At 45.1% G+C, this 26,810-nt stretch overlaps 1 protein-coding gene across 1 annotated transcript in view; it reads right to left on the reverse strand.

The window, feature by feature from the left end:
- Positions 1–19,819, reverse strand: part of LOC142924703 (exosome complex exonuclease RRP44-like) — a 64,490-nt gene extending 44,671 nt beyond the window's left edge. The window contains exons 1-2 of the mRNA XM_076067358.1: positions 19,714–19,819; positions 19,175–19,360 (exon numbers count right to left, since the gene is read on the reverse strand). Coding sequence (XP_075923473.1) covers positions 19,175–19,360; positions 19,714–19,803 — 276 coding nt within the window. The 5' untranslated portion in view covers positions 19,804–19,819. The remainder of the gene's footprint in view (positions 1–19,174; positions 19,361–19,713) is intronic.
- Positions 19,820–26,810: the final 6,991 nt, after the last annotated feature.

Below are 26,810 nucleotides of genomic sequence, written 5' to 3' on the forward strand. Positions count from 1 at the left end.
AAATCACGACGTTTTGGCCACAACACAAGCGGCCTTCATCAGGTGAAGAGACCAGGCTGTCTCGAGGACAGAGCTGGAGTGAAACAGAGCCACGCTCAGACCGCGACCTTTAAGCTGTGTGCGAGGAAACAAGGTGCCTTGATAAAGGAATTTGCATAAAAATTAGCATTTGATTGGCCGACTTAGCATGATGAACGGTGTAGAGGTGGTGTACATGCGGGTGCACATGCCGGTTGGCACGGGGGGGGGGGGAAGGGGGAGTTTACCTATTGATGGTGTGAAAAGGGCATTTTTAAGAGCTGCGAAAGTTTGGGGTACCACTACTTGAAAAATATACTGTACCATTGAAAATTAGTTTGTTTGGTTCGATTTAAAACATCTTTCCAATGGTTGCTTAATTTGAAACCATCTTCTCGGTTGAAATTGTGTCTGTGTTTGTAGATCTGAATTGCCTCGTGAACAAATCTCTGATAAAAACCCGAGGGTTTGCAAAGAACCTTGGTATCGGAGAAAATTATATCGTGATCACCCACAGCGTTGTAACAGTGATCAGCTACGGCAGAATAATTCGTTCTGCCGTGTTTCAAATCTGATTTGTGCTCGCGAATTCGGTCAGAGAGATGTCGCTTTGTCTCCCCGATATAGCAATCACTGCAGGTACAACTCAATTTGTAAACCCCGGGGTACTGTAAGTCAGGAATGACATCCTTCACGGATGGGATCAGATCACGAATTTTGTGTACTGTATTGAACCGGACCTGGATCTTGTGTTTGTTTAGAATTTTGGAAATCTATTTAGTAACGCCTGCTATATATGGTAGTGTGATGGTTTTGACCGGAGTATCAAGTGGTTGTTTCTGTATGGAGGGAGAAATAGCTTGGCGGATGGTACGGTCAGAGTATCCATTCCTTTTGAGGGCCAGGTGTACATGTTTTAATTCACTGGTCAGGTGGTGTTGGTCCGAAATGCAATGAGCCCTATGGTATAACGTTTTGATGAGAGAATTATTTTAGGCTGGGTGGTGGTGGGAATCAGGTTTCAAGTAGGAATCTGTGTGGGTGGGTTTCGTGTAGACAGAATGCCCCAATGAGCCATCAGGTCTCCTCTCAAACAGAACATCTAAGAATGGTAGCTTGCCATCTTTCTCCACTTCCATGGTAAATTTGATGGCGGGATGTCTGGAATTGATGTGGTGTAGGAAAAGGTTCAGAGCTGGGAGGCCATGTGGCCAAATGACGAAAGTGTCATCCACATATCTCTTCCACAGGGAAGGTCTGAGGGTGGAAGTCTGGATGGCGTCTGATTCAAATTTCTCCATGAAAATATTGGCTATCACTGGTGACAAGGGGGATCCCATGGGGGTACCCTCATTTTGTTTGTAGAAGGAGCCATTCCAAGTAAAGTAGGTATTGTTGAGGCAGTGCCTAACCAGTGCAGGTGTATTGAGGTCTAGTCCATGTTGGACCAAATTTTCAATTATTTCAATGGTATCAGGTACTGGGACCTTGGTGAACAAAGAGACCACATCGAAGCTGACAAGGATATTGTCAGGGGACAGTACAACGTCTTTGACCATAGAGACCAATTGGGCTGAGTTAAGTACTGCTGAGGCGGTCTTGCCAGTGAAAGGCAGCAAGGTATCTGACAGAAAACGGGCTAGTCTATAGGTAGGGGAGTTGATCGTGGATATGATGGGTCGTAGTGGGGTGCCTTCTTTATGAATCTTGGGAAGACCATAGAATCCAAGGGGTCTTGCAGCAGAAGGTTTTAGGGAGGGACGTTTAGTTGGGTCGATTGGGGAGGTCAATTTGTGATGATCTTGTTGGTTTTTATCGCTAGGCTATTGGTAGGGTCATTTTTAATTTTTGAGTAACTTCCATCGTTGAGCAGATTCTGGATTTTGTTGTTGTATGAATCTTTATCCATAATTACAGTAGCGTTGCCTTTATCGGCTGAGAGGATGACTATATCACTTCTGTTTTTAAATTCGCGAGTTCAAAGCGTATGGATCCTTGCAGTCACGAAAACTTTAAATCTAGAACACTACACATGTAAGGTATGGATTTGTTACACTGTTCAACCACACACACAGAGACATTTTAATTAAAACAAGTCCCTGATTTGTAAAAAAAGAATCAGAGTACCAGTCATCAAATAGGCAATTGACACTTGGTCCAAAGAATATGTGATACTGTAATAGAAATACATGAATAGCTAAATTCAGAATTTAGGTTAATAAGGCATAACCCAGTGCACAATATGACATTCATGAAAAGACAAACAGTGCAACAAAGGAAATCAGCTTTCAGTCTGTATCAGACGGTCTCAGACGCTAGTGTTGAGAAGGTGACATGGCAGGCGTTTAGAAACCCGCTGTGCCGGCGGATGTAAAGTCGTTACACACAGTGTCTTTCGAACATTACAACAGTCAGGTGCTTGATGCAGCTGGTGACTTTCCAGATGTGGTGGGGTATTGACGATGTGTAGAACGATGCAATTGTACTTTTTACTCGAATGTCAGGTGTTGTCGGGCTTTGACGATGTGTAGCACGATGGATTTCATTCAGTATCCAACGTATAGAGGTGTCTTCACCATGATAATTATTCACAGGCTTGTTGGTTTACAGTCACGTTTTTCTAAACTCGTGTGATTCATGGCACGTGACCTTGCAGCACAGTTTTGAGCAATGCCTTTCCTTCTCCAAGAGACACACATGTATCTTCTCTTTCCTCCAAGATTTCTTCTGCAAAACTCACTTTAAGTCTTCTTAATTTGACTTGCCGTATGTATCGGCTCAATATAAATTGACAACTGCAAATCTTAAACTTTGCTTTTTAAATCTCCACTGTTTTACCACTATACCGTCTCCACTACCTCTGAGTGGTTACTCAGCATTTCAGCCATTCTCGTGCAAGGAATGACTTCTGTTGAGAGCAACCTCAAATGCACGGGAGCACATGCTATCCAACCAGCATAAACATCAGGGTTGCCCCTGGCTCTCTGGCCCCTCTGGGCACTCTCTGTCCTCCGGGCACCCCGGCCTTCCTCTTCTACTCTCCTCCCTTTATCTTCTCTAACGTAGCCCACTAATATACTAATTGTATGAATGGACCAGTGTATAAGAATGAATAGTGTATTTCTTATCCGATTCATGCTCTCTCTTATGAAACAATGGACATCTTATAAATTTAGCCAGACCTCCACAGCTTGGTCATCAATCCATCTTACTTTTTCGGAGATAACAGAAGTTTATCTATGTTTGGCCTGGAGTTTCTAGACCTCGCAAACTTAATACGGCCTCCCCAGCCAGCCCATAAATCTAATGAAGTTCTTTGGAGGAGGAGGTGTCTCCGGCACATGAGTCAAGCTCCAGACCTCCCTACAGTGTTATCATTGTTACATCGATCTCAAGTTAAGTTAGATTCCTGTCAATGGTGCCAAGGTTCTTTACCAAAATAACATACAGGAAATATGCCTTTTGGCATCCTCTGGTCTAACACCGTTTGAGACGAGGCTCAAAAGAAAGCTGTCCCTAGTGTGGACCAATCAGTTTCAAGGACAATGCATATATTATCAGAGTATGTTTTTTGTTTGCATTCTGACCACAAGCATCATGGTTAATGCAGACATGATTCCTTGTAAAAGGTTTCAGTTTGGTGTTTTAACATCTTAACACCTGTTTTGTTGCCAGAAAAAATGGGAAAAACCTATTATCATACAGGAAATACTCAAATACCCATTAAAAAATCAATTGTGGTGCTGCTCTCCTTCCCATGTTACTCCCCAGACCGTCGCTCGAAGGGGCAGCACAAGAGGATGCTTTGTGCCACAAAACTAGAAGCTGAGCGCCAGATTGGAGAGCTTGAGATGATCCTGCTGGATCATTGTGCACAGCAGCAGGCCAAGTATCAGCGGGAGCTGCTGGAATTCCAGAACAGCACCGAGCTGAAGAACTTCATCATCCACCACCAGCAGCAGCAGCAAAAGGCAGAAGAGCAGCAGCAGGTGGAAGTCAACACTAATAATGAGGATGTGTAGCAGACATGTCAGAATAGCAAGAAGGTTGAGAACGAGATGGAAGAGATAGAGAAAGTGGGGGATAGAAATGGTATGAAGAGAAAACGTGGGAGTAGGAAGAAACATAAGAACAAAAAGAAAGTTCTGGAGGAGACAGTGAAAGAAGAGGTGGCTGAGAGAGAGGGGAGTGAGGGAGAGCCCATGCAGGAAGTGGAGGAGGTTGGGACGATTGAGGTAGAGATGATGGAGGTAGTGGCTTTGGAGGATGTGATTAATGAGGTAGAGTTGAATAAGGAAGAGGTATTAGAAGGAGATGGCAAGCGGGAATTAGCGAATGAGGCAGAGGTAGCGGTGACTGAGGTAGAAGCAGTGGCCAAGCAGGAAGTGGTGAAAGATATAGCGGCCAATGTCATAGAGGGGATTGAGAGAGATGCAAAACAGGTATTAGCAGAAGAGGTAGAGCCAAATGAGGTCGATCGGAATGAGGGAATGGCCAAACAGGAAGTGGCGGAGAAAGTTGATAATGTTGTGGAGCTAAAGAAAGAGGGAGAGGATTGTGTTCAGAGGAAACGTAGGAATAGGAAGGTACGAAGGACTGAGATGAAAGTTCGGGAAGTAGAAGAGATGAAGGAAAACGAGATTGAGAGAGAGGGGAATGATGGAGAACCCAATAAGGAAGTGGCGAGTGAGGTAGAGGCAAATGAGGTAGAGGTAGCGGTGATTGAGATAGATGCAGTGGCCACACAGGAATTTGTGAAAAAGGTATTGGCCAATGTCATAGAAGGGATTGAGAGAGATGCCAAGGAGGATTTAGCGAAAGAGGTAGAGGCAAGTGAGGTAGATAGGAATGAGGGAATAGCCAAACAGGAAGTGGCTAAGAAAGTTGATAATGTTGTGGAGACAAAGAAAGAAGGAGAGGATGGTGTTCAGAGGAAACGTAGGAATAGGAAGCTACGAAGGACTGAGATGAAAGTTCAGGAAGTAGAAGAGATGAAGGAAAACGAGATTGAGGAAGAGGGGAATGATGGAGAGCCCAAGAAGGAAGTGGCGAGTGAGGTAGAGGTAGCGGTGATTGAGGTAGATGCAGTGGCCAAGCAGGAAGTGGTGAAAGAGTTAGTGTCCAATGTCGTAGAAGGGATTGAGAGAGATACAAAGCAGGAATTGGTGAAACAGGTCGAGGCAATTCAGGTCGACACGATCGAAGAAAAGGCCATGCAGGTCTTGATCAATGAGGTAGATACGAATGAGGTAAAGGCCAAACAGGAAATGGCAAAAAAAGTTGAGAACGTGGTGGAGGAGATAAAGCAGGAAGGGGCAAATGAGGTTGAAGCATATGAAGTAGATGCCATCCAGGAAGTGGCAAAAGAGGTAGAGGAGATTGAGGGAGAGGCCAAGCAGGAGGTGGTTATGGAGGTAGAGCCGAATGAGTTAGAGGCGAATGGCGTAGAGGTAATTGAGGTAGAAGTGGAGGTAGGGGCTATTGAGGTGGAGGAGAGTGAGGCGATTTTGGTAGAGGCGAATGATGTAGAGGCAATAGAGGTAGAGGCAAAAGAAGTAGGAGCTATTGAGTTAGAGGCAAATGAGGTAGAGCTGAAGGAGGTCGACACGATTGAAGACGATACAAAGCAGGAAGTGGTGAATGAGGAAGGAAGATGTGAGCAACCTTGGAGGTCAGAGAGTGTTCAGGAAGAAAAGAAAGAGATTAAGCACATCCCATCTTCTAAGAGAGAGAGAAAGGACAGTTTCTGGCGTTGGACTTGGAGCTTCCTGTGCTGCACACGGCAGCTGGAGAAAGATGAGGAAGAGGAGAATGAACGAGGAGGAGACAGAGGGAAGGAGCGCCAAGACCAGCAGCTGGGAAACAAAAAGAAAGAAAAGTGGTGGAGACTCCGCAGAGGGATAAACTAGCGTGTTCTCCCAGACATAGACATTGAGATGTGGTTGGATGGACATGTATATTTATATATGTATATATTTAAGTTGTAATAAAAACGTACTTATGTTTCTTGAACTCGACTTCTGGTACAAAATATGTATTACCGAAGCTATCAACAGAAGGTTTGTACAGGATTAACTGCACTTATGGCCAATGTTATGTCGGGCAAACAGGACGAATGATCAGCACGGGACTAAAAGAATATCAGATAAATATTAAATACACGCGTGCCAACAAGAACACTCAATTAATTTTGATAATGTTGAAGTTCTGAGCAAAACTAGCTACGACTGGCCAATACATTGCGTAAATGCATGTCTATACAGAGTACCATACTTCAATAGGGATTACTGTTGATACGACTATTTTAATACGCAATGGACAGGAAGGACAAGATCAAAGGGCTCGCAGAAGTGTGATCACCACGTCTATGCCTCTATATAAGGAACGAAACACGTGGACTTCTCCACAAATCTGGCTGTCGCCTGATGAAGCTGGTTGTAATTACTGGCGAAACGTCGTACTCAGATTGTAAATCTTGTGGCTTGGCTCTCCAACACACCGGTGTGTACTAGTGACGAATTGGCATGTTCTGTTTACGTGACAACCCTTACTAGATGGCTGTGTCAAGTGGTGCCGGGTTTTAACGACATTTATATATTTACGCGATCTAACCCGATTCAGTTGCATGCAACCAAGTTACACTTATCGCGCAGGTATGGGGCCGCCTCAAGAAATGCTTGTAATCGATGGATTGATGATGATGCACCATGGTCCCCAGTCTCATACTGATCCCGAGACTCACGCAGTCTGTGCACTCCCAGCTTGTCGGTGAGCGCCGGGTACGTGGGGTCGGCGCCCACGCACACGGCCAGCAGCCGGTGCACAATCACATCCGAGTATCTGTAACGGTACAGGGAGACAACAACAACAATATTCACATTTGTTGTAGCCTCTATTTAATATGAAGATTAAATTTACAGTAGATACAGGCTGCGGTATGGCCACGAGATGCCAACGGAGCAGCGGTATTAATCCACCAAGCACCGCGATTCATTCTGGTGGATCTCAGCGGGTTTCACGATCCACCAGAAAGCTACGCAAACAATGACTCAGGTGGATTTAACGCTGTGATAGAATACTGTACTCTGGACATACCACGTTCTAGCACCATCTGCTGGTGGAAATTATCTTTGTTAATGTATGAATTTAATTCTTTGTTGAGGATTTTTTATTTGTCATCAGATGTAACGCAAATTGCTGCCTGCTCATATCTGTGTTCTTATTTAAGATCCACAACAAAATCGTTAGCGATCCATGGCAGAATTGCAATTCACTTTTGGCCGCCGCTGCAACACGGCAATGGATTCTTGATTCTGCACGTGGAACACTGTCACCCTCTTTGTAGGCGTTGGTGTTCTCCGGATCCTCTAGTTTTTCTCCAACACAAGCCAAACAACCATTTAAGGAATTGGCCAAACTTTCCGTTTATAGGACCTTTTAGAAAAATAAGTCAAAATCTAAATCTTTATCCTGGAGAAATCCGATTCGCTATAAAAGCTCTTTTTGACAGATGTCCAGTAGGTAGATGATAGGAGTGCTAAGTATAGGAAAGGTAAACAAATCACTAAAAGTAAATAATAGAAAAAAGATATACAAGTTGTATGTTGAACTTTATTCGCACCGTACGTAGCCAACCGTGCTAATCGGAGGTGTGCCATAATGACAAGTTAACATTGCATAAGTACATCAATTAATGAATAAATTCCTAAACTTGGGAAAGGCAGCACAGTCCCAGACCACACCAAGACAACAACATAGTCCCCTCAATAATCGCGAAGGTCGATTTCATGCGTGTGCCTGACGCCAGAGCACGTCACCGTCGAATGGGCGACGTGAAGGGGGTGTAGATGGTGGTGGCGAGCCCGTAGTGGTGGGTGTCGGGCTCCATGCCGGAGCAGAAGTAGATGGCCTGCATCATGCAGCGCGTGGCCAGGATGCGCAGCAGAGTGTTGAGGTATGGTGGCGCTCCCGGCACCGCCGCCCGGTCCAGGGACTCGGCCAACGCCTTAGCCGAGTCCACCTGGATCTCGATGTTCTGCGCAAAAAAATCGGGCACACCGGCGTTTGTGAGGTGACTATCCCGCACGTGGCTTGTAGATCAGTGCTGGGGAAGCAGCAAGGGTTGTGGTGTATTGGAAAGAAAACGTTATTCAGCGCACTTCCTGTAGGCATTCAGGTTTCCATAACCTGGCTTGCCAGGAGAAGGCAGTACAGCAAGTGGATTAATCTACATCTGGCACAGTGCCTGGCTGCCTTCCAGCGTTGTCTGTGGTTCATCACAGCTTTTGAGTTGTTCTGCCTCTAAGGGCGAGTGGAAACTATACGGCTACATCTCAAGATAAAGGTAAAAGGTGCAGCCCTGCAACTGCTCGCTCAGGCCAATACTGACATCGTTTCAAGACACCTCTGCTTCACAGTAGGGGGTAGCACATTCCCACCCATTTTGAGCATAATGTTCATCACAATAAGTCGACCTGATATTTCAACATTTCAGTGCTGGAATTTATCTAAAATTAAATACAGTACTACATTTATCGTGATGGTTTTTTGTTGCTTATTTCTGTGGAGTAGCTGGGAAACGAGCCGAGTCCTTCAACTCCCTACACTTGATAACACAGTATGTTCAATGCGGGTGCTGGATTTAGAAACCAGGATCCAGCTGTAATCTCTGGGTCATAGGGTGACCCAGGTGACCCTTGCAAATGAGACTATTATGGTCTCTTGAGTTCTCACCCGGTTAAACCAAAAGACCTCAAACTAAAATTTGAGCCACCCGGCGACCTCTGAATTCCTTGCGAGCAGGATGATATTGAAGGAAGGTTAACAGCAATCTAGAGACAGTAGAACCCCTCTTAAAGACGGTAATTGGTTCCACGAACACGAGCATTAAATGATTTGGTCATTAAGCGAGTATAGGAAAGACGTGTTAAAAGCTTAATTCGTTCCGATAGCATCGAAAGTTTCCCTTGTTCACCCAAAAAGCGTACTTTATAATATTTAAACAATGGATATTAATACATAAAGATACTAAACATTATAAACACATCATATTAAAATAAACACTGTTAATAAATGCATTAATTCATTTTGATTTAAAGCTTTCGTGACTGCAGGGATTCATATTCTTGGTTCTTTCGGTAAATTCACGTTGAAGGGAAACAACAAAATAATAAAAATATAAAACAATAAAATTCTCACGAAGTTTCGACTGCAACACAAGCAATCATCATCAGGTGTGAAAACCACAACAAGAAAATGTGAAAAAAGTGGCGGTTATTTTAACGTTAGCACCACGGAGAGAGATTTGATAAACCATTTCGGGTCTTAATTGATTGATCACGCTTAAGGTGGCTTTCAGAACGCATCCATTATTTTTCGTCTCCCCCCTCCTCTTTTCCGAACATAGATGGACTCGTCCATCTGAACAAACTGTCAAATCTCTCTCCGTGGTGCTAACGTTAAAAATAACTGGCACTTTTTTTCAAATTTTCTTGTTGTGGTTTTCACACCTGATGATGATTGCTTGTGTTGCAGTCGAAACGTTGTGAGAATTTTATTGTTTTGTATTTTTATTATTTTATTGTTTCCCTTCTACGTGGCATTAATTCATATTTACTGTACCTACAACAGCCCGTCGTTAACAGGGAAATGGTCGGTTAAGCCTACACATTGGAGGCCTGTTGTTAAGCAATTAGTTAACAAGGGTGGTCGTTAAAAGGGGTTCTAACTCTACCTTTGATTTCGCCGCCTTCACCAAGATGTCGTAGTTGGAAGGCGGAGGCGCCGGGTGGCGTCGGAGCAGCGCACACTCGGGGAATTCGTCTACGATGCGCTCCGCCACGGAGATGTTGGCGAGCAACATGAACTCCTCCACCATCGAGTTGGTCTCCCTGTGTACACGCACCAGTTTCCGCCACCACAACTCATCAATCACAAGGGTCAAGAATCTTTATCTTAGATTATTTTGCTGATAATAAATTTCCCACGTGATAAGCCACTTTGTTCAGCTATTATTTGTGGTCAGGGTTTTACTTGGAAAGATAAAAATAGTTTAGTTTTATTTGTATATTTGTTTAAGTTATTTGTTTACCTTTGCAATACTTTGCAATCCTAACGTGTGCTTGTATTGTTGTTGTTGTAACGTTGTGACCTGCCCCAACTGGACATGTGTGAAAAAAGAGCTTTATAGCTCATCGGATTCTTCCAGTATAAATATATATTTTGATTCTGATAGAGAGGTCTGCACAACAGTCGGATTGCAGTCATGGGAGGTGTCTTCTTGACGAGACTCACTTGAGTTCCTTGGTCTGCAGGTCGATCGGGTCATGGGTTTCGCTGTCCATGTGGAATCGGACCTCAGGGGATGCCAGAGTCAATGCCCTACGGGTGGAGAAGGGACATGAGCGATTATCATGTCCAGCCAAAACAACACAGAATCTTAATATAAGACACTTCACAAACTCAGATATTTGAGTTGAACATGCACAGCTCGTTAAGTCAATCCACTGCTGGAAGAGGGCTGCCCCATGTCATGCGGGTCGTGGGGTGGTTTTACCGTACTTAACCGTGGTGGTCAGTACGCATTGGCAAAGGTGGGGGAGCACAGACATGGGAGCATTAAGAAGAGTAAAACAATTTATGTCACTGCATTGTCCTCTATTGCCCACAATGTAGCCCCGCAGCAGCCTGTAACACTCCAATCTAGAAGGATGTTATTAACCAGGTAAAACCTTAACTTCTTTATTGTTGCCTTCATTTCCGCATCTCCAGCTTCTTCAGCCTCCCACTCCCAGCCCCGCTCACTTACCCCCCTCCCCCGGCATTTTGCCGTGCTCGCCCCTTTAATCCCTCTAGCAGCACCCCACTTCCCCTACCCCACACCCCCCCTCTCTATCTCTCCCCCCTTGCTCCCCCCCACTCTCTTACCTATATAGCCTCTTGTTACAACAGCCCTTTTTTGCCCACTTCAGCAATTGTTTCTGGCTGTGGTTGTCCCACCTGAAGAAGGACGCTTGTGTTGCGCCCGAAACGTCGTGATTTAATTTAGTTGTTATTTTATTTTATAGTTTTACCTACGTGACTTTACTGAAAAAAAAACAAAGAGTATGAATCCTGTAACACTTGTTTGTGCATGGTATTCACCCAAGCCTCATGCATCATGGGGTCAAAAAAAGCTACAGGTGCAGCCTTGCAATTGCTTGCTCAAGCCACTGCTGGAAGAAGGGGGCTCCCATAAGAGGGGGCCCCTCTAGAGATACACCCTTTTACAGTCCCTCTCAATGTATTTTAGCCAACTCTTTCACGCTGGCTGGATGTCTTAGAAGACACGGGAGTAACCACACTTTACCGCGCCACAGGCGACCTGCCGATCGACTAAATGTGGTGCACCCATTAATACTGCTCAGCGCTCCAGAGGCGGTGGAGGGGATGAGGATCTTGACAGTGAGTTACCCGTTTTGAATGCGCCTCTGCTTGAGGATCTTGGTCAGGGAGTTGAGGCCACGCAAGCTGCTGGTGACCGGGTCCTTCCGCCCGGCGTCGTCCATCATTAGCTGAGCCTCTGCGTACGTCAGAGACGCCTCCGGGGATACGATGAACACACCACGGGTGAACCATGGGGTCCTCGCAATTACACAATGCCCACGCCTGATCCAAGCCCAAGCCAGAACTCAACAGATGTCTACGTGGCTCCCGATGACCACTGAGGGTTGTGCAGTGAGTTTAACACGTAGGCTTTCGTGACCAATATCATCCATAATACAGGTTTTTTGGGTTAGATTGTGTAAATACATGAATGTGTCATTAAACCCGCCACCACCCGACACAGCCGACAGGTAAGGGTTGTCACATAAACAGAACGTGGCCAATTCGTCACTGGTACAACAGAGCGGTGTGCTGTACTCGTGACGAATTGGCATGTTCTGTTTACGTGACAACCCTTATTAGTTGGCTGTGTCGGGTGGGGGTGGGTTTAATTACACATTTACATATTTACACGATCGACCTAAAAAAAAACCTGTGTTTTGTGCAGTGATTGTTGACTGGACAGAGACCATCAACTAACTACTTTCATGTTCTACCTCGCACCTCCGATTAGCACAGTTGGCTACGTACGGTGCAAAAGAAGTTCAACATACATACTACCACTTGTGAACCCGGTTCATCTCGCTACACTTGTGAACCCAGAGGTGCAAGCTCAACGCTCTGACCTCTCAGCCATCCGGAAACCTCAACTGCACTAACATAGCAAGGCACCGATACAATACACGTGAAAGCAAACGAGAGTTTTACAAAAACTGAACGTCTGTGGGGGAGGGGGGGGAAATCACCTTGGAATTGATGATGCTCTTGGTAAAACGTGTGCTCACGATCTCAGCCTTTGGCGTCATCTCCCATATGCACGAGAACGCCAGCCTGCACGCGCACAGCACATGCACCATCGCCATTCACCGTCGAGTGGCGGAGTCGTCGTCATTGGAGTGGTGCAGGGTGTTCACTCAGGAAAGCTTCGCAAAGTCTCGAGACTCTTTTTCAGGAGGGTCTTGCCAAGTTTTTGTGAGTCGAGTCATTCTTTCAGCATCGGGATATTTGGCCAAATACCGGTTTGGGTTGTTACAAATTACTCAACTGGAATATATACGTAGCAACCATTGTTCGATGAGATTCAGTGAGGCTTTTCTTGGTTAAGGATCATAGTAGTAATAACACGTTTATGTTAGCGATGAGAGGAAACCTGATAACCTGGAGTCAACCCATGCTAAATAGGGGGAGAACATAGAAAATCTACATGGAAAGGCAACCAAGTCGGGCATCAATCCTAGGCCATTCTTGCTGTGAGACACGTGTTACCATTGTGCCATCCTGGTTTGGCTGCTTATGTATGTACACATGCTTGTGTGGATCTGTACCATGACATTTTAACAGTGCCACGCATCATGGGATTACATGTGCACCTGGCAACAACGCACGTTAGCTGCTGAGTATGGGTTGCAATATGCGCACTCGCGAGTTCACAGTTGTTGGTGCATCTCACCGGTCGACGTTGGATCTCAAGGAACACAGGTTTGAGCTCAATAACTCTGGCACCATATCAATCCTCTGCAGGCGCACAAACACATAAACGCAACCACTTCTGGCAAGATACCTTTTTTGGATGTCCTAATTAAAAAGAGACCTGATGGTTCAATGAGCCACTCTGTCTACAGGAAAGCTACCCATACGGATGCTTATCTGAAACCGGATTCCCACCACCATCCATCACAGAAGAATTCTCTCATCAAGACTCTGTATCATAGAGCCCAATGCATATCCGACCAGGAACACATAAGCAGTGAACTCAAGCACGTACACCAAGCTCTTAGGGCTAATGGTTACTCCGACTATACAATCCGCAAAGCTATCACTCAAACCATGAAGAAGAACCCTCTTGAGGAGCCTTTCAAAACCATCACTTTACCCTACATTGCTGGGATCACAAAAAAGATCTCCAAAATCTTGAATAAACACAAGATCCAGGTCCGTTTCAACACATTACATAAAATCCGTGATCTGGTTCCATCTGTAAAAGATGTGATTCCGGACATACAATACCCTGGTGTCTACAAACTAAGTTGCCTCTGTGGTAGTAGTTACATTGGAGAAACCAAACGCCATGTCTCGGACCGCATTCGTGAACACAAAGCAGACCTTAAACACGGTAGGACCAACACCTCGGCCGTAGCAGATCATTGTTCTAATTCAGTAGGCTCACATGCCATTGACTTTTCCAAGACAGAGGTTCTTTGTAAGCCATCTGGCTTCCATGAGAGATTCGTTCATGAGGCTATCCACATATACAAGCACAGAGACAATTTCAACCGAGAAGATGGATTCTATCTTAGCAATCATTGGAAAGATTTGATAAACCATTTCAGTTCTTAATTGATTGTTCACGCTTACATTGGCTTTCAGACAGCATACATTATAAAAAAAAAAAATTCGTCTCCCCCCTCCTCTTTTCAAAATATAGATGGACTAGTCCTGGGTAAACTGCCAAATCGCTGCGCGTGACGCTAACGTTTTTTATAAATAAATAAATGCGCCGTTTAAAAATAAATTTATGCAAACCAACACACCTGAAGATGACCGTTTGAGTTATGGTTGAAACGTCGTGAGAATTTTTTATTGTTTTATATATATTTTATTATTCTGTTGTTTCTCTTCAACGTGACTTTACCGAAAAAACTAAGAATATGAATTACTGCAGTCACGAAAGCTTTAAATCAAAATGCAACCACTTCTCTGTCAATAAACACAATCTGGCATATACATATGCACCAACTCAACGAGTGTTTTGCAAGCAAACCCACACATGATTAAGTCACCTGTAGGTAACTGTTCAGCAAGGGGATGTTTTCGCGAATGCCAGTTAAGATTGTATGGGTTTTATTTAGAGGAAATCTGATGAATCCAGAGGAAACCCATTCACTAACAGGGGGGAGAACAAACAAAACTGCAAGCGAAAAGGCACAAGAGTTGAGTAATCAAACCCAGTGTCTCCTTGCTGCAAGGCACGAGTGTTACCACTGCGCCGATAGCCTGCCGCTCATGATGTCACGGTACATCATATGATAAGAAATCCACAAAAATCACCTTGTTTAAAACATCATGAGAGATATATAGCATTGTTGTTGCACATTTTTTTATTCTAATTAATTTTAAGTTATCGTTATTCATACGGGAAGTACTGAAAAGCACGCAAAAAATGTGGTGAAAATGTCAAATACAATTACAGTTGTGGGGAAACTGGTACCGCGATGATCATTACATCGTAATATTTTACATCATGTCGTAAAGTTAAGAATGAAAGGATGAAATCGGCGGGTCATAAAACACTTGATATTGTTGCAGGAAGAAATCCACATCTCACCTTCTCACACAGGTAAACTGTGGTACCACGCAGAGATGCCTCCTCATCCAAGGCATTCCCCGGCCGGATAAAGTAGCTCACATCGGCGATGTGTACCCCAACCTAGAACACACATTAATACACCGTCACCACCCTCACATGCATGGATGTGTAATGACAGGGTGATACCTGCCGGCCTGTAAGGGTAATTAAGGTTATAGCTGCATTACATAATGCCTTATTATGAAGGGGCGTATCTGGGGTAAAGGTCAACGGCGGAGTCAGTCGAGAAGCTCCGGGAACCATCCCGAAGGGCCTAGAAGGTTCTAGAAACGGGGCGTGGCCAGAGGTGGAGCTTGGCCACTCCAGGCAGATATAAAGAGCACCGAATCAGAACTTCGGGGCTGTTAGCGTGGGGTCTGGGTCCTGGTTGCGTCGCTACCGTCGTCATCTCTTTGTCTTCGACCACGTGGCTGGTTCTTCTGCAAGAGCAGCTCTGTCTCCGCCGCTACGCCCGTCAACCAGCCAGCGTAGCTACGCAGGACGGAGATGGGCTGCGTGCTTGTACAGCCTAGGTGTAGCCGCGTTACGAAGTGTATCGCCCTGTGTGCTTTTAATAAATAAGACGCCTTCTACTAGACGTCTGTCGGAAGTCGCTCACTCCACATGCATGCATAACCTCCACCATAGCCACTCCAACCAAAGCACAATAATGTGAAATGAAATGCACATCCATTACTACCTGGTGCATTCATTGTGAACCAGGCATTCGGCCAGTGACGTGGACACTTAGGCCAGTGGGGTCTTAGCCATGGCTTGGCTCAGGCTTGGCTCTCGCGCAACATGCATTGAGATTATTTCTATTATTTTGGCTGCTATAAATGTCCAAATGATGGGCCACTTTGTTGAGCTATTCATTTGTGGCCAGGTCACTAATCAAAAATAAATCAATACCTCAGTGGGCTTTGCCTGGTAGGATGGGGATGGTTTCGTTGTATTTGTTTGTGTTTGGGTTATTTGTTTATCTTTCTTGTACTTTGCACTACTATGATGTTTTTGTACTGTTTGTTGTTGTAACGTTCTTACCCGCCTCTGCTGGACATGTGAAAAATAGCTTTATAGCTCATCGGATTCCTCCAGTATAAATATTATGATTATAATTCTCAATAATCCACATCAAAGCAACGCTTAAAACCCGAGCTGCCTCTAAGCATGGTTCCAGCCCTGAGCCTCTGTGTCTCTTGTGCCTCCTCGTATATCTCTGCATGCTCCCAGCCACGCTCAGAATTTCCGTGAGCTAAGCCTGAGCCAAGGCACAGCTGAGCCACTCATGCTTCTTTGGAGGCAACGGAGCAGATCAAGCCAGAACCGAGCCATGTTGAAGTCAGTCCTGAGCCGAGCAGAGACCAAGAATACGGGCACTAAGGCAACAATGTTTGGAAACTTAATAACAGGAATATTGTCCACCCCTTTGTCAATCCACTGCAGGATGAGGGCTTCTCCATGCCGTAATGGGTCGCGATTGTCATTTGACCTTGCTTTATTACGATGGTCAATGCATGTGGTGAAGGGGAGAACTTGGGCAGTTTTTTTAGATATCACTCTGTACCGGTGTTAGCCATGACTGGAACTAAACCAGCTTGACAGGATGAATGTGCAGTGCACTTATCATTGTGCCACTAAACTCCCCTTGTCACCTCCGCTAGCATTGACAAAACCATGAAAGGAATAGGCACGAATTACCGCGACCGTGACCACGATTACCACCACCAAATGAATACCTCGGTGTTCCCATTGTCGAGCGGTTTGCAGTGTAGGGCATCGTCGATGTCTGTGCAGCCTGGAGGATCCACACTGCAGATGGACAACGCACGGAGGTCCTCCCTGCCAGCCTGGTCCTTGTACGGGACACACACAGCACCAGGTTCAACAAAACGCTGCCTTACAACAAACAAAACACAGGGTGAGCCATACATGGGTAAACCAACTTCATTCTAATGGCGTTCTATCTTCTCAATAGGCGACTGAATATTTTCAAAGTACAGTCCGTTCTCCTATAACTCTGCGTGTTTTCATATCGTGAATTAGATATAATGCGATGAATGCATTAGGGAACACATTTTTTTCATAACATGGATGCGAATTGGATAAAAGGCGATCGAGTGAACAGAACTGCGTTGTGCGAGGCAGAATAAGCGGTTGTACGGTTGCCTCGGTGTAGCATCACACAAGGCGGGATGCTTCTGGATGCTTCTAGATGCTACTCACGTACCCAAAGTCTTTGTTAAGCCTGCGTACGCATCTCACGTGTTATCGCGGACTGTGCTTTACCCTATATTATTTATTATGCGATTTTTCCACAATTCGGTGTTCTTCAGGAACGCAAGTACAGCGTTATAGGAAAAAAGTTTGTAGTCCCCTTGCTCCATTCATTTCTGTACTGGACCATCTCCACGGCTACTGCAGAGTCCTCCACATCCTGGCTCACCACTTTGATCCGCATCTCTTGAGGCCTGCCTCTCGGGTCTCCGCCCTGGTGCTTCCATAAGTCCGTCGCCTTCCTTCCTCCGATGTGAATTTCCTCTCTTCTTACGATGATGTGTCCGAGCCATCGACTTTCTTTCAGGTCGACGGCTTTTCTATATACGGTCTGCGGTAAAGGTGTAGAGCCCCGTGGCTTCTCGTTCATGCCAGTGCAGCGGAAGGACCTCGACTGGAGGGAGAGCTCCAGAGAGGCCCTCTAGAAGGTATTCTACGCAGGCCAAACATCTTGAAACTATTGAGGTTTGACAGCACGATGATGATGATGGGGGATGTTTTCGCATTTGTCTATTGTCGGGGGCCACACGTCATGGGCCACACCAAAGGCCACCCAGAGGCTACGAGTGGCCCGTGGGCCTTGTAATAAAGAACATTGATGTAAAGGATTCTCACATGCACGACCAAACACACCAACACACCGCAGGCGTAAGAATTGAACTCAATCGATGAATTGACATATCGTCACACGTCTCATGCGTACCTCTGCTGTGATGCTGAACGTGGGAGGGGACAGGCATGCAAGTACGGCCTGGCTGAAGGGCTGGTGTGGCACGTCGTGCTCCAGCAGCAGCACCTCTGTCTCCGTCTCCTTATCCCCACATTCGCCCAGAGAGCGCACAAAATGGCCCTGCACAAGCACACCGACGATTAGCACGGTTGTCTACGTATGGTACGGAAGAAGTTCAACATGCATATGCACATACGTGGCCAATCGTCACCGGTATCCCTTTTCCACTGGTACATTGGAACCCAGACGGCGCAGATCTCTCAAGGTGTCTGTGGTCACCCACTGGCTTTTTGCCGTGTCGAACCGGAACCAAACCGTATAATGCTGGCCTCACAAGGCATCCAAATCTATCCGGGGGCTGAGCAGGGCCAGGGGCGGGGCTAGCGACACGTTGTGTGACGGCAGTCGGTACACCACGGGGACGTGGCACCACAGCGTCATCTGCATGTGCCTAGACTTGTTCAAAGCATTGACCGTCCATGGCATGGATCCGCTTTTGCAGTGGATAAACAACCTGCAGCCTACTAAACCGTGCCAGCCATGGTGCCGCTCGGTTGTGCAGTGGCAAATAGGTATGAAAAGCACAACCACAATGCCAACCTTGTACCTAACGTTCATGATGTAGAATATTAACCGGCATCTGTTTAAACAAAGATACAACCCAAATAATACATCTTAACAATATATTTAGCTTTTCACCAATTTTTTTTCTCATTGTGTTAATGGTATCACACAAGACAAGCAATCTATACCACCCTTCGTGGTCAAGGACGACCCACAGGAGCAGACATAACAGAGCTACTTCTAAGATCAAATTAAGTGAAATGCGGACCGAATTGTAGGGGGGCAGTGCTTTTCCAACCACTCTGCCAATCAAAGTAATGTTCATCACATGGCAGTCAAAAGCAGTAGTTGTCTCAGAGATGGAAATTAAACAATCGAAGTGCACGACCAAATTTAATATCGTTTGTGGGGCAGTTATTGGTGACTGGGCTGAGACTATCAACTTACAACACCTTAATAACCTTGGTTGAATCACAGGTGAGTTTGCCATGCTTTCAAACAAAAAAAAATCACAGTGGTGCCACTTCATCCACCCTGACTTCCAATTCACCGTGTTACCGTTCGTGTTTTGGGTTCGACGGCTGTATTGCATACAGAGCCGCGTGGCCGCGCGTCAAGTGACAGAAGGATGAGCCCGACGATGCCGCCCACGGGACAGACGGGTGAGGTGTCTCGGCGTGCGGGGCATCACGGTGCAGTCGTACGTTCGGGTAGCGGGAGTGTCGCAGCCAGCCACCGATGGCCACCATGATGCGGTGGGCCTGCAGGGACGCTGCTTGTCTTGTCTCCACCCGCACTCGTGGCATGCGGCGGTCCGCGGGCATGAACAGGTGGCAGGTGGCCTGCAACACGCACAAAGAGCCCCCAGTAAGGCATTCAACAAACTGTTTGGGCGAGTGCCGTCAGCACACACCTATTCAAGCTGGTACGGCAAACGACGGGGTGGGTACGGCCAGCACCATGCCCGACCGCCTTTGTCTCCACAGCGCTGATGTTTACATGCCACATCAGATACTCATTTATGGCCGAGTCGACCTAGGGAAGGGCCCAAGACAGGTTCAGACATTTGCCGCTGTTTATTGGTTATGAGCGATAAATATAATCCAACTCGGGTCCCAGAATTCGTAGCGCAGCGCGCTAACCGCGACATGACCGCTCCCCACACGTACACACACACACATGCAGATCAGCCCACCTCCTTGATTGGGCTGGGCATGAGCATGCCGCACAGCGGCCTCGAGTTCCGCTTGATGATGCCGACCACTTTGCCAGTGGGCTGACGCATCTTCCCACTTTCGGCTTTCAGCTGGAGACCAAAACAAAGGACAAACATCGTGTTGGGTAATCTAAGCAAGAGCGACGACAGCAGCAGCAGCTGGGATAGCACCGGGAGATGACAACGCAAACTCAAATGAGCACTCACCACAGTAGCGTCTCTCTCACACACTAAAATAATGAAATAACTATTTTTTTACCAGCTCACTGCATAACACAGTACAATTTGGCTTGAAGAGGAAGGAGCAATCCAAAACAATAGCGGTTAACCTGCGGATGTGGTTTCATGCTGTGTCTCATCAATGTCAATAATGAGACTGACGCTTTGTTAAAATGACAAAAGATCACAGTGAGGAGTCCTCTGTAAATATTGATAAGTTAAAACAGTTCTGGCGATTGATAGAATCAACCAGAACACGCCCATCAGATACCACACGTTTAAAAAAAACCGCGTAGGCTTTTGCGACCAATATTATCTACAACAAAGGTTACCCTCCCATCTAATTCACAACTGATGCATAATCTCTCGATTCTTTTTGAATTCACTGATTGACATTTTCTCTTACCTGCTTAGCACATCAGTCACCCTCTATGTGTTTAATGTTTATGTAACGTTTTTATAAGGATAACTGTGCAATGATCAGTCTATAAATAATCTGCCCAAGCCAACTTGCACTACATGCGATTTAATATCTAACACTTGTTTATGTTTGTGCAATATTATCGACTTTTCATAAACCACGGTTGTTTTCGTGCCAATTTCAATTAACTTCATTGCTGTACTTTATTATGTTTTGCATTTTGTCACTGTGGTATGTATGCATGTAGAACTTATTTCGCACCCTACACAGCCAACCATGCTAATCAGAGGTGCGCGGAAAGGACAACAATCTAAATACAAAAAGCAGTACTAAAGAAATTAGTTTTCAATATAGAGGCCACCCTGTGACCCAGGTCACTCTCGCAAATGATACGTGTCCTGATCTCTTGAGTTCTAATTAAGTTAATTAAAATAAACATTAAAAAGGAGCTCAGACCGTGGAAGCGACGCCGTGTTGAGCCTGGATATGCATAACAGGTGGTATAGGCTCTGCGCCAAAATGGCTGGCAGCAGAGGGCAGTACAGCAAAATGAACTGTTGTCCTGTCCTTCTATGCTCCTGATCTATGCCCCCCCCTTCACCAACCCGCACCGAAGTATGGTCAAATAACCCCTACGTACATACAAAAATAGTACGAAATAATTAGCACTCCTGACTTGATTTTGAAGTAATGTAATGTAAAGTCATTTAATAAACGCAAAATCAAGCTAACAGCATCTCTAATGTGGATTGTTGTCTGGTCACACGGTGTTCATTATGTTTAAGGTCTCTCTTGAAGTGGTTGAGTCTTTGTTGTTATTCTTTGTTTAAACTATATTAAAACTATTTAAAAACTATAAACTAAATAACTTTGCCAGGTAAGGACCCTGAGAGCTATATAGCTCTTTTTAAGTGACCTGGCCACAAATGATCGTTCAGTGAAGTATCTTATCACATTTGAAATTGATAGAAGCCAAATACTCTAAGTGCATGTCAGATTGTAACTGTGGAGGGAAAAGCCGGAGGACCTGGAGAAAAATCCATGCGACCACGGGGAGAGAGACACGCACACTGCAGGTGTCTGGGTTTGATTTTGGTTCGGCAGTGTTGACACTCCACTCACCACATCCTCCTCATTCTCTTCTGCAACGTCCCCTGCGACGCCCTCATCGTGCAGAACCAGCGAGGAGGGGGCAACCCAGCGCTCCTCGGGGAACATCTCCACGCACACGATGTCGTCGTGCATCGCGCGGTTTAAATGCTGCAGCCCCTGGATCAACACCTGCACGGAGACAAAAAAGATCCCCCGTATAGCCTGAACAGACCGCTGGGCCAAGTGCTGAGAGCAGCATATACAGTAAAACCTTGGATTGCGAGTAACTTGGTCTGCGAGTGTTTTACAAGACGAGCAAAATTTTTAATAAATATTAATTTGATAAACGAGCGAGGGTCTTGCAATACGAGCAGCTTTGTACTGCCGAGCGTCACGTGATCACAACTGATATACGAGTGCTTTGATATACGAGTGCTTTGGATTACAAACACGTTTCCGGAACGGATTATGCTCGCAATCCAAGGTTTTACTGTACAAGAGTTTTAATATCACGAATAAACAATTCAAAATGTAGGACTATGAGCCCATGAATCTTCTGAAATCAATGTTTTTCAGTAACATATGTTCAAGAAGGGCAATTTCTGGACTGGGTTTTTTTTCCAACAAAGGGCCAATGTACCTAATTGTTATTTAACGTTACATTTTGGAGGTGGAAATAGACCATTCATTTTTTTAACAAAGTAGTCACAACTATCATTAGACCTCCTTTGCCAGTACCGAAAAATAATAGGGTTTTTCCCCTTTTTTCTGGCAACAAAACTGAAACCTTTTACAAGGAATCATGTGTGCATTAACCACAATACTTGTGGTGAAAATGCAAACAAAAACACACTGATAATATTTGCAATATATGCGTACGCCTTTTGGCGTCCTCTGGTCTCGCACCAATTGGGTCGAGGCTCAAAAGAAAGCCGTCCCTGGTGTGAACCAATCAGTCTCAAGGACAATGCATATATTATCATAGTGTGTTTTTGTTTGCATTTTGACCACAAGTATTGTGGTTAATGCACACATGATTCCTTGTAAAAGGTTTCAGTTTTGTTGCCAGAAAAAAAGGGAAAAACCCTATTATTAAAGTAGTCACAATTAACGTATATACTGTGGTTGTGGTGGCGTAGCTATCGAGTGTGCAGGCAGTGCAACTGCACCAGGACCCAAAGGCCGGGGGGGCAGGTGCCAGGCTACGACACCTACGTAGGGTGCAAAATACGTTCAAAATACAAATATTTTAGCCCAGTAGCTCTTAACCTTTACTGCAGCCTTGCAGTAAAGGTTAAGAGCTACTGCTCATGCCACGAACGCTATGCCACTGCTTCATTATAAATTTGTTTTTAAAACTCACACAGATACGGTCGAACAGCATTGTTCCTTCCGGACGCAGGCTTGTGAAACGTGTACCTCTTTATCACTGTCACCGTCCCCTCGCACCCTCAGAGTCCCCTCCAGGTAATTCTCACGACTCGCAAGGAAGGTTCCCTGGACAAACCGGCCGGAGCGCACACCTTGCTGCAGCTGGGACAGCGGGAGATGTTCGGGGAAGATTACCCGGGACTCCACCACATTCTGCACACGTACACAGCACACGCACGGCACATGCACGCGTCAACAACAATTTTGCAACCGCCATCACGTAACGAGACGAAGGATCCAGTCTGATTTATCTCAGATCAGTACGGCCATCCGTGTAAGAGAACGTTCCACAAAAGCGGATATCATAGAGCTACCTCTAGAGTTTCACCCTTCCGTCTCTGCTTTTTGCTAAATATGCCACGTCATATATCTAGAATTTATTTGACTGATTGACCATTGCTCGTGAGGATGAGATGTTCTAAAAGGGAGCTGTTTAACACGTATTCTTTTGCGACCAATATTATACATAATAAAGGTTTATTGGGTAAGAGCGCGTAAATGTGTGTAGTTAACCCGGTACAGCCAATTAGTAAGGTTTGTTACGTAAAACAAAACGTGTCAATTAGTTACTACTGCAGCACGCCAGTGTATTGGAGAGAAACCCACAACACTTACAAATCGAGTATATCGTTTCCCTGGCGATTACAACCAGCGAAACGTCGTACTCAGCGCAAGGCAAGTGTCCCTTTCTTCAGTGAGGCAGCTGGATGCAACGCGGAAGTGAGGGGTCGGACAAGGGTACAGGCCCGCACCATAAATATGAGGGGGGGGGCAGAGCTGATGCACGCATACGGAGTCTCACCTGCTCTGAGGCCAGTGCCAGACGGTCAATCAACTCAGGGTTGTCCAGCAAGCTGCGCACGTATTCCTCCACTGGGGGTACACAGACACGCGCAGATAAACGCAGAAATTATAATTGGCGACACGATTTACCGGACGATTTAGAGTTCCACCCAAAATGTAAATTTGTTACTTTTCAAGTCATGCCTGCTGGATTTTTTAATTTTCCTGTTTAACTGAAGCACTGTTTAACAAGAGGCACTACAGACTTGATTCAAAGCTTTCGTGACTGCAGGAATTACTCTTTGTTTTTTTTCGGTAAAGTCACGTATAAATAAGAAATAATAAAATAACATAATAGCGTACGATGTTTCGGTTGCAACACAAGCAGCCTTCATCAGGTACAGAAGAGCTAAATTTACGAGAGAGAGGAAACACATAACCCCAGATGTATATACATACACACAAGTAGGGGGGAACTAACACAGATACAACAGGGGACACAGAGAGAGAAGCATACCAAACAAACAGGGTTTAGCAAAATTTGGAAACCATATAAAGCAACACAGACGGTGGGTCAAAACACAATTAAGGCATAGTCTGGTTGATTACGCTATTTCAAAGATTGCTAAATTGCAAGATAAGTATGAAATTTAAAATACAGACCGCGCACACACACATAGACATCCAAGTAGAGTGAACCAGCACAGACACGCACACAGTGAAGTCGCCTTAAATAGGCAGAGAAGGTAAGGCTGAGAGACAATGGGACAATTTAGCATGAGGTATGCATGGAGCAAAGGGGGCGCAGCAGCACACACTCGGAAACACCAAGGCCCACACACAGGCAGAGACAGCACAGAGACACAAATCCAAGCCAAGACACAAAGGCAGATACACAAGCAGAGACAACACAAAGACAGAAACCTCATACCTCCCCGTAGAAGTGGTTCAGACTTGATTCAAAGCTTTTGTGACTGCAGGAATTACTCTTTGTTTTTTTTCGGTAAAGTCACGTATAAATAAGAAATAATAAAATAACATAATAGCGTACGACGTTTCGGTTGCAACACAAGCAGCCATCATCAGGTACAGAAGAGCTAAATTTACGAGAGAGAGGAAACACATAACCCCAGATGTATATACAGACACCCAAGTAGGGGGGAACTAACACAGATACAACAGGGGACACAGAGACAGAAGCATACCAAACAAACAGGGTTTAGGAAAATTTGGAAACCATATAAAGCAACAGATGGTCGGTCAAAACACAATTAACGCATATTATTGGAAACAGACACATTTTGTGAACGTAACACTTAACATTTAAGGGTGAAAACGTATTCATTGCAAGTGTTCAGATCATCTCCCCATGTAAAGGGCCAGGAGTCAGTGCCAAGTCTTTTTTTATTGCTGAGAGTGAGGGCCAGAAATGAAAGAGGCTTAATTTAAACAAGATAAGCAGCAGCAGTCAAGCAACAACATCTATTTTTTATCTGTATATATATTTTAAAATATATATTGGTAAATAAAGTCATGGTTTGTCAGTAGAGCAGAAAACAATAAGATCTATTTATATCTGCCAACCGTACACTCGTTGAGCACACGTTTGGCTGATTTATACACCAGTTCTCTTCATTGCAATTTAACTAAATCACCGAGGCGATACAAAATTTAGATAACAGCATATGAGGATCTATGCACTTGATGTTGCCCATTAAAATGAATTGTTCTCGTCTTCAAATGAGCAATGAGTGTCAGCCTCCGATCAGTAGAACTACAGGTAGGCATCACCTCAACTGAGCATATCAACAAGATTATGGAGGAGTGTGATATCACCTGGCTATGGGGTCAGCCTACAGCTGCGTGCCAGCTCATCTGGCTGGACATCCACGTTTATATGGGGCATTGTTCCCGAGCATGTCCAGTCACATTATAATCGAGCTGAATTTGTTTCACCACAATGCCAAATGACACGTGTGTACGACACCATCTGGCCAGCCACAAATCTCTTACATGCTCTTCGTTGTGGTCGTGAGGTCATGGGTGTTTGCAAAGAGATAGCCCTCACCCTAATAGAGAGCGGGGATCACAACACCTTCACGTGGCCTTATCAAATGCACAGTCATTTATTCTAGGACTGTATATCGTTTCCCTGGCGATTACAACCAGCGATTTTGCTAAACCCTGTTTGTTTGGTATGCTTCTCTCTGTGTCCCCTGTTGTATCTGTGTTAGTTCCCCCCTACTTGGGTGTCTGTATATACATCTGGGGTTATGTGTTTCTTCTCTCTCGTAAATTTAGCTCTTCTGTACCTGATGATGGCTGCTTGTGTTGCAACCGAAACGTCGTACGCTATTATGTTATTTTATTATTTCTTATTTATACGTGACTTTACCGAAAAAAAACAAAGAGTAAGAGGCACTACATTTACCACTGTTAAAGAGAGGGATCCTTAAATGGGATCACGGCCCCGAGCCGTGGTATTCATTTAATCGTGAAGCTGGGGGGCAAATCGTTCTTTCCGAGGCTCCCATCTACTCGGATATTATCATCGTATTGTTGTCATGCCATTGGAGTATTATAAAGCAGCCTTTGGTAAAGTCGACCGCAGCAGATTGTTATAGGCTGTGGTGGGCAGCATATGGCGGTGAAGCAATGTCCATTGTTTTGTTCCGCGCTATCGTCGTCACCAACCCGCACTGACCAAAGGTTGTGAGATACAGCAAGTCCTCGCTTAACACGGGGGTTGCGTTCCTGACAATTGCTAAGTGAAACTAATCTGCGTGGAGTAATGCGGGAGTAATGTTCCCATAACAAATAACGGTAAAGGTGGGGGTGCCGTTCCAGCCCGCAATTTAATTGTTTTTGATAGCACAGTACACTGTTTTACATGTTTATTTTAAAATGTGTTGTGTTTATATAGTATCTCTATCAATATGCTAAGTATGACACTCCTTTAATTAAATCTCAAGTGAGAGATATGGTGAGTGAAAAATATAATGGAGCAAGATGACGCTCCGTGCACAAAGATCCTGCTGGAACAAAGACCGAGGAAGAGGAAGGTACGCTGGGTATCACAGCATACATCAGTACTACAGCTTCTAGCATCATCCAACAACACTGCTAACAC

Source organism: Petromyzon marinus, chromosome 16, assembly GCF_048934315.1.
Source record: "Petromyzon marinus isolate PM22_M1 ecotype Great Lakes invasive population chromosome 16, UKy_Petmar_22M1.pri1.0, whole genome shotgun sequence".
Lineage (NCBI taxonomy): Eukaryota > Metazoa > Chordata > Hyperoartia > Petromyzontiformes > Petromyzontidae > Petromyzon > Petromyzon marinus.